Consider the following 8,412-nt stretch of genomic DNA (forward strand, 5'->3'; position numbering starts at 1 on the left):
AGTGTGTTTTTTTTTTTTTTTTTTTTTTTTTTTTTTTTTTTTATACTGGGGGTTGAACTTGGGTCCTTGTGCTTATGAGGCAGGTGGTGTCATCACTGAGCTAAATCCCCAGCCCCAGTATTTCTTAAATTTAAGAAAACAGGGCTAGGGATTTAGCTCAGTGTTGCTATGCCTGCCTTGCAAGCGCAAGGTCCTGAGTTTAATCCCCAGTACTGGAAAAAATTTTTTTTAAGAAATACTAAGCCAGGCACGGTGCCACATGCCTGTAATTCCAGCACTCAAGAGGCTGAGGTAGGAAGATTTTTGAGTTCAAGGCCAGACCCTATCTCAAACAAACAAAAAGTTCTAATACTTTATTTTAAATTTTAAAAAAATTTATTACTACTTATATGGTTGTAGTGCATGATTACATTTATCATGAGGAATTGGTACAGGTACATAACACATCCTAATTCTTTTTACAAACACATTTTAATTCCTTTTACATTCCGTCTTCTCTGCCCTTACCATCTCTTGGTCCCCTTTTCATTTGCAAAATATCTCCCTGTTTCATAGTATTTTAAGATTTTTTTCCCCCGAGTCTGTGACCTCTGTCACTCATGTATTTTATAGAAGAGGGTACGTAGTAATGAGTTCCCATATGCATTGGAGCGGAGCTCCCTTGCAGGAGGGGCACTACAGTCTGTGATTGCAGGAGCCTGCCTAGGCACAGTAGCCCCAGGTGGCACAGGACTTGGGGTCCATCCCATACCAGTGAAGCCAGCGATCCAGAGCAAGAGTTGAGAGGCGCTAGGGCTGCTGGGTTCTTTTCAAGATATTTTAGGGCTGGGGGGTGGCTCAGTGGTAGAGCACTAGCCTAACCTGTGGACTGCCCTGGATTTGATCCCCAGAAGTGCAAAAAAAAAACCACTTTAAAAAAAAAAATCTATGTTTAGATTATTCTGCTTTATAAAATAAATTAGAAAGTTTCCCATTCCTGGAACAGTTGGTGAAGCATTAGAAACTATTTCTAATAAATTACTCTTTTAAGTTTACTATTTCTATTGAGTTCTGTTTTGATAACCTGCATTTTTTCCATTTAATCTTGATTTCATAGACTGAGGAGTTCTAAAACTTTGTTACTAATTTCCACAACTTATTTTTGGCTTACTTTGTTATTTTTGAGCTTTTAAGGGTTTCTTTTTCATTTTTTGGTGGCATTTTCTTTGGATGTGTGTGTAAGATTTACCCACTTAGCAAATGTCAAGTAGGCAATGCAGCCTACAACACAGTAACTCGTGGTACTCTTTAGAAAAGTTAAAATGTAGTACACAGTTCTACGGAACTTACTCCTCATCATAAATGAACCTTTGTGACTTTTGATCAATACCTGTCAATTTTTCCCTCTACCAAGCATCCTTTTCTCTTTGCTGATAATATATTTTGGTGTGAAACCCTGTAAGTTCTAATATATGGGTATTATTATTTTTTCCAATATTTTGTATTTTTGGTTTTTCTCCTTTCACAGAATTAAGTTTGTTGGATTTTGTTTGTTTCTTAAAGTTCTAGGTGGAAAGGCCTTTTCCTGCAATGGGTTTAAATGTATAATCAGTAATCTATTTCAGACATCAGAGCATAACTTGGTTTACCTTTTTCCCTTTCTCATTACTGGTTTGCTTGATAGTATGGTTGCGCCCACATGGAAGTATGAGGCTATTGCCATCTCTGAATAAGAGGGCAATAGTGTGCTGTGTGGGATGAGACTAGCAGGGGCAGCTGTGGCTTCAGAGCACTGGGTTTATTGCTGGCATGAATTAACTTCTTAAAATACTGCTTTTCCATCACACTTGTTGTGTTGTTGTTGTTGAAAATAGGTGTTAAGAGAAAAAAGAATTCCTCCCTGGATGGAAGTGGCTCTTGTCCCCATTACAGGAAAATCAAGTCTGTATCCAGGACTGTTCCTTTTTACCACTCCTTGCAGACTGGTGCGGCCTGTGCAAAACTTGGAATTAGGCAAAGAAGAACTCATTGGAACCATGGAACAGGTACATACAGTGTGTGTTGGGTTGGTCTGTGTGCTTGGATGATATACAACTTTAAGAGGCTTAGCTATTGCTTGTTAAGTGCAGTGTGAGCAAGGTTAGGTGAAATACACCCATGAAATTTAACCTTACTCATGCAGGTCAGAGAAAGTCAGAACTTACTTTCTGCCCCCTTAAAGACTAGCACTAATCAGTTTCCATTTCTTAACCTCTTTCTATGGGACCTGAGAGAAGGCTGGAAGTCACATCACTGCCTTTTTGCATTGCTGGGACAAAACCACCCAATACCTGAAACTTAAGGAGGGATTTATTTTGTTTGACAGTTTTCAGAGGATTTAGTCTACGTTTGGTTGGCACCAAGACAAACAGCATAGTGGAAAGACCTGGTGCAGGACAACTGCTCATCCCATGGCAGCCAGGAAATAGCAGAGAAAGGAGGAGCTGGGGAAGGAAATGCATCCTTCAAAGCCAGGTCCCTAGTGACACACTTTCCAAATAGACCCCACTTCCTAACAGAACATTTGGATATGAACTCATCAATGGATCAATAATCCACTAATGAGTATAGAGCTCGCATGATTCAGTCACCTTCCAAAAGCTCACCTATGAACATATGAGACTTCTAAGGGACATTTAAATCTAAAACACCTTCCCGCTCAGAGTTCCTGTGCACTTACTTAGCTCTTCTCCTGGTGGCGGGATGGAAGCATCTGTTAAGACTTACTATCAGTCTTTGCTTGCCTCTTGGTACCTGCAAAACTCTGGGCTTTATGCTACTTGCAAAAATTATCTCGTTTTCCTCTCATGCTTGGATGAAGGTAGATCTAGAGTGAAATACATGAGGTGAGCTCCAGTGGTTTTTGTGTTTTTGTGTGTGTGTGTGTGTGTGTGTGTGTGTGTGTGTGTTGAGACAGGGTCTCACTGTATTTCAAGCTGGCTTTGAACTCATGTAGCTCAGGCTGGCCTCGAACTTGTGGCGATCCTCCTGTCTCAGGCTCCCATGTGCTGGGATTACAGGTGTGTGCCACCATGCCCAGAACTATAAGGCGAGTAAAGTAGAAATTTCCCTGTGCTTCCCACTGGGTCCCTTTGTCATGCTGGGTGAGGAAAAATTTTTTTGAGTCTTTAGGTGCTGAATTCTAATAACAAAAGTTAAAATGTTAGCAGTTATGGTTATTGTGTGCTTGAACTTCCTCGTCCTCCCTCTTCTCCAGCTCTTCATGAACATTGCCATCTTTGAGGATGAGGTATGTGCTGGAGTTACCACGCACCAGGAGCTCTTCCCACACAGCTTGCTGAGTGTGATTGCCAGCTTCATCCCCTTCTCTGATCACAACCAGAGTCCGAGGAACATGTACCAGTGCCAAATGAGTAAGGTGGATGGGGGTGGGCACCCTTACACAACAAAAGTGCTCAGAATATTTTATTTTGAAGTCATTTCAAACTCAGAGAAGTTATATGCAGAGCAGAAAGAATTCACAAGGACCCATCATCTGTTCTGTTAACATTTTTCCCATTTGAGTTTTAGAGGTAAGTTGCTGACACAGTGCCTCTTTATTCTAAACATCATGTGTATTCCCAACACAAAGTGGGACCTTCTCCTGCATAGCCTAAGATAATAACCACAATCAACAAATTTAACGTTGATGCTATTATACTATTTATAGTCCTCATTCAAATTTTGATCAGTCATCAGCTCATGACAGATTTTTTTTCTTCTCAGCATGCACCCAGTCTGAGATCACACATTGTATTTATTTGTCCTTCCTATTGTTTTCTTTAATTTACAATTGCTCTTTGGCCTGTCTTTGTCTGTCTTGACATTAATTCTTCAAAATCATCTTTTCAAAGAAAAAGGTACAGTAATTTAATCAATCTCTTGTCCATCAGTTTGAGTTTGTGCAAGATCTTATGATTTGAGGGCTGGGGATTTAGTTCAGTGGTCCAGGCGCCTGCCTTGCAGGCACAAGGACCTGAGTTTGATCCCCAGTACCAAAAAAAGAAAAAGAAAAAAAAAGATCTTATGATTTGATTTGTGAAGGATACAAAGCCTTTCCAGTCACCCACATAGTTATCACTGCTGGTGCTTGTTAGTTCTGTCCGAAGATTTAAGTTTTTATCATGTTTAAATTCCCTTCATCCTGGAAAACTTCTTTTAGCAATTTTTATAGTACAGGTTGCTGGCCAGATTCTATTGGTTTTCATTTTTCTGAAAACTATTCATGTTCACTTGAAGGAAATTTTCACTGGATGTATAATTTTGAGTTGACAGTTACTTTTCTTCCAGAAATTTAAAGTTTTTCTGGTTTTGGTCTCTGTCATTTCTAATTAGAATGCAGCAGTTACGTATTTATTATTGTTTCGTTTATAACAGGTTGTTTTCCCACTGTCAAAAGATTTTCTCTTAATTTTTGGTTTTTAAGAGATTGACTATGTTGTGTCCTAAATAAGACTTTTTTTGTGTTTGTCCTGGTTAGGGTTTGCTGGTTTTAAATCTTGTAAGAAAAAAAACTAATTGACTTTGGAGAGTTTTCCATCATTATTTGCATTTCTTCCCTATTTCTTCTCTTTTTAAACATTTAGTCATGCATCATTTATGTTAAACATTTTGATATCATCCCATAAGCCATTGAGTGGTATAGAATTGTTTAGATGTGTTAACAAATGTATGTAAGTATTGTAGTGTCATTAAATGTCATTCTCTGTTTCTTCCATTAGCCCTGGTGAGGAACTGTTGATACAAGTAGATCTACTTCATTTTCACAGCTAGTATTAGTCTGTAGTAAGCATGATTTATTTATTCATTCCTCTATGGAAATATTGAGTTATTTGCAATTTTATTTAACACCTTTATAATTGAGGGTTAAAAACAGAAAATGCAGAGACTTTTCACTTTTTCCTCTATAGGTAAGCAAACCATGGGCTTTCCACTTCTCACTTACCAAGACCGATCAGATAATAAACTGTATCGCCTTCAGACTCCACAAAGCCCCTTAGTAAGACCATACATGTATGACTACTATGACATGGATAACTATCCAATTGGGACAAATGCCATTGTTGCTGTGATTTCTTATACTGGCTATGATATGGAAGATGCCATGGTAAGTCTCAGCAGATACTATCCTAATCTTTTTTAAAATTTTATTTACTTTATAGTGAGATCACTGAAGGAATATTTGTGTCCCCAAAGACCTAGTATTAGTCACATGATTCTGCTATTAAATGGTTTGTTCCTGGTCTAAGTTCAAAAGTGGGCAGACCTTGAGGGATATTCACTGAATATTCTGATATGCATATATTTTAATATCTGAGTACAAATTATGAGTGAGTGTTGGGTGAATGTAGTCTTGAATATAGTTTCCTTTTATATTTATGTGTGATTAGGTCTTAAGCCACTTATGTGTCTGGCTTCAATTACCAGTGACTTAGAAAATGTGAGGAGAGTTTTAAAATCAAATACTACTTATCCTAAACCAACTATTAGTATAATCCTCCTGGTTTTATTTTGAAAATTCTCATTTGGCTTTTGGCTCTTAAATTGATTCTTTGACTTCACAGATTGTGAATAAGGCTTCTTGGGAACGTGGCTTTGCCCATGGAAGTGTCTATAAGACAGAGTTCATAAACCTATCTGAAAAAATTAAACAAGGAGATGATAGTCTGGTGTTTGGAGTCAAACCGGGTGACCCACGCATCGTGCAAAAGTTAGATGATGATGGACTGCCATTTATAGGAGCAAAACTGCAATATGGAGATCCATATTATGGCTACCTAAATCTCAACACAGGGGAAAACTATGTGATATACTATAAGTAAGTTTGGGCATCGGTGCTGCTGGTTAGTTTTTTTCTCAGTGGAATTGCTAGAGGTTAATAAAAGTTACCCTTTTCTTTTTTGGTACCAGGGACCTTGGGACCTTTCACTTGCAAGGCAGGCAGTGGCACCACTGAGCTAAATTCCTGGCCTTAAAAGTTACCTTTTAACAGAATTTGGGGAAATAAACTCTCAATGCTAGTTCTATAATTAAAGTCTTTGGGTGCTGCTATAACACAATGCCTGAGACTGTATAATAAAACCAGAAATCTACTTCTCCCACTTCTGGAGGCTGATTTGGTGTCTGATGAGGACTTGTTCCTCATGAAGGTGATGTCCAGTTGACCTCACATGGTGGAAGATAAAAAAAGGGTAAATAAATTCCCTCAAATTTTTTGAAAGGTGTTGGATTAGCTTTGTTTTTTATTATGCTTGTATGTTTGTAGTATATAACACTTACATTCATCTTGGGGAATTGGTACATACACATATTGTATCTTTTTTTTTTTTTTTTTTTTTTTTTTTTTTTTTCTTTTTTTTTTTTTTTTTTTTTTTTTTTTTTTTTTTTTTTGTGCCAGGGATTGAACTTGGGACCTTGCGTTTTGAGGCAGGCAGTGGAACCACTGAGCTAAATCCCTGGCCCTACATAGTGTATCTAGATCATTTTTACTCCCCTTTCCACACCAGCCTTTTCTTCCCCTCAAACCTCTTACAAAATCACTATTCGTGAAGGCTCTGTCCTTATGACTTAATATACTACAGGTTTCACCTCTAGCATTACCGCAGTGGCGATTAGATGTCAGCAGAACTCCCTGGAGGGACACAGATATGCAGATCACAGCAGGTATAGTCTCAGTGAGAACTTCACTGGCATGGCTGAATGCGACAGACTTTGTACCTGTTACACTGCCTTTTATCTCTGATTTATTTTCAAACTATTATTTGAACTCTCATATATAGTTTCAGCGGTGAATCTTACCCAAAATGTTGAGTTCATTATGCCTTTCATTAAAAGTAATCATTTTAGCTTCTTTTGTAACAAAATTGATTTTAGTAGGCCTTTATGATAGCTTTTTACTTGTCTTTGTTGGTAATATTCTGCCTGATGAACACATAACCCTATGCATACATACTTTTTACAAATACCAGTTGTATTTGTATCGGTAAATAGGGTAAGAATAAACATCTAAAATAGCCTTTATAAAGCACTAATTATATTAACAAAACTTAAGCCTCATAAGTTTAAACAAATAGCTTATCTTTTATGGTTTATTTTTTTCTTAGGAGTAAAGAAAATTGTATTGTGGATAATATCAAAGTGTGTAGTAATGACTCTGGGAGTGGAAAATTCAAGTGTATTTGCATCACAATGAGAGTCCCTCGGAACCCAACTATAGGAGATAAATTTGCCAGTCGACATGGGCAGAAGGGCATTTTAAGCAGATTGTGGCCAGCTGAGGACATGCCTTTTACTGAGAGTGGGATGGTGCCCGACATTCTGTTCAATCCTCATGGTTTTCCATCTCGTATGACCATTGGAATGTTAATTGAGAGCATGGCTGGCAAGTCTGCAGCTTTGCATGGTCTCTGCCATGATGCTACACCCTTCATCTTCTCTGAGGAGAATTCAGCCTTGCAATATTTCGGGGAGATGTTAAAGGCTGCTGGCTACAATTTCTATGGCACCGAGAGGTTGTACAGTGGCATCAGCGGGGTTGAACTTGAAGCAGATATATTTATAGGTGTGGTTTATTATCAACGCTTACGTCACATGGTATCAGACAAATTTCAAGTCAGAACAACTGGAGCCAGGGACAAAGTCACCAACCAGCCTATTGGAGGAAGAAATGTCCAAGGAGGAATCCGTTTTGGAGAGATGGAACGGGATGCTCTTTTGGCTCATGGTACATCTTTTCTGCTTCATGACCGCCTCTTCAACTGCTCTGATCGCTCGGTAGCACATGTTTGCGTGAAGTGTGGCAGTTTACTCTCTCCGCTGTTGGAGAAGCCACCCCCTTCTTGGTCTGCCATGCGAAACAGAAAATACAACTGCACTGTTTGTAATCGCAGTGACACTATTGATACTGTCTCTGTGCCTTATGTTTTCCGGTATTTTGTAGCTGAACTGGCAGCTATGAACATCAAAGTGAAACTGGATGTCATTTAACTCAATGCCTGCCTTTTGGGCAGGAAGATTTATCGACAAAATGAAATATAACTTTAGTTTAGTGAAGATAGTATGATTAAGTCAATCTTGTTTTTTCAAGAGTGTTAGTACTTTAAGACCAGGCAATGAGGAATTCAAGTTTCTGTGTCTGTCTGGTATAATAATTACCAAAGTAGGTTTTTGGTATATTTTTCAAAAATTCCATCTGTATCTTTAGAAGTAGAAGATCATGTAAGAAAAATCTCTTTTCTAGCTCCACATTCCCTCTTCCCTGTGAAATTATAGCAGGAGAAAATATTTTAAACAATGTATTGAATTATAATAGTTATACAAAAAAGTGTACATTAATATATACCATCTGATGGGTTCGAACATATGTATAACCTGGGATGCCATTACCATGGTAAA

At 38.2% G+C, this 8,412-nt stretch overlaps 1 protein-coding gene across 1 annotated transcript in view; it reads left to right on the forward strand.

Annotated features, from left to right (window-relative positions):
- Window positions 1–8,412, forward strand: part of Polr1b (RNA polymerase I subunit B) — a 25,414-nt gene extending 17,002 nt beyond the window's left edge. The window contains exons 11-15 of the mRNA XM_010639499.3: window positions 1,854–2,024; window positions 3,236–3,392; window positions 4,929–5,125; window positions 5,583–5,836; window positions 7,122–8,412. Coding sequence (XP_010637801.1) covers window positions 1,854–2,024; window positions 3,236–3,392; window positions 4,929–5,125; window positions 5,583–5,836; window positions 7,122–8,004 — 1,662 coding nt within the window. The 3' untranslated portion in view covers window positions 8,005–8,412. The remainder of the gene's footprint in view (window positions 1–1,853; window positions 2,025–3,235; window positions 3,393–4,928; window positions 5,126–5,582; window positions 5,837–7,121) is intronic.

This window comes from Fukomys damarensis, unplaced genomic scaffold (assembly GCF_012274545.1).
Source record: "Fukomys damarensis isolate Sample0158 unplaced genomic scaffold, DMR_v1.0_HiC HiC_scaffold_9, whole genome shotgun sequence".
NCBI lineage: Eukaryota > Metazoa > Chordata > Mammalia > Rodentia > Bathyergidae > Fukomys > Fukomys damarensis.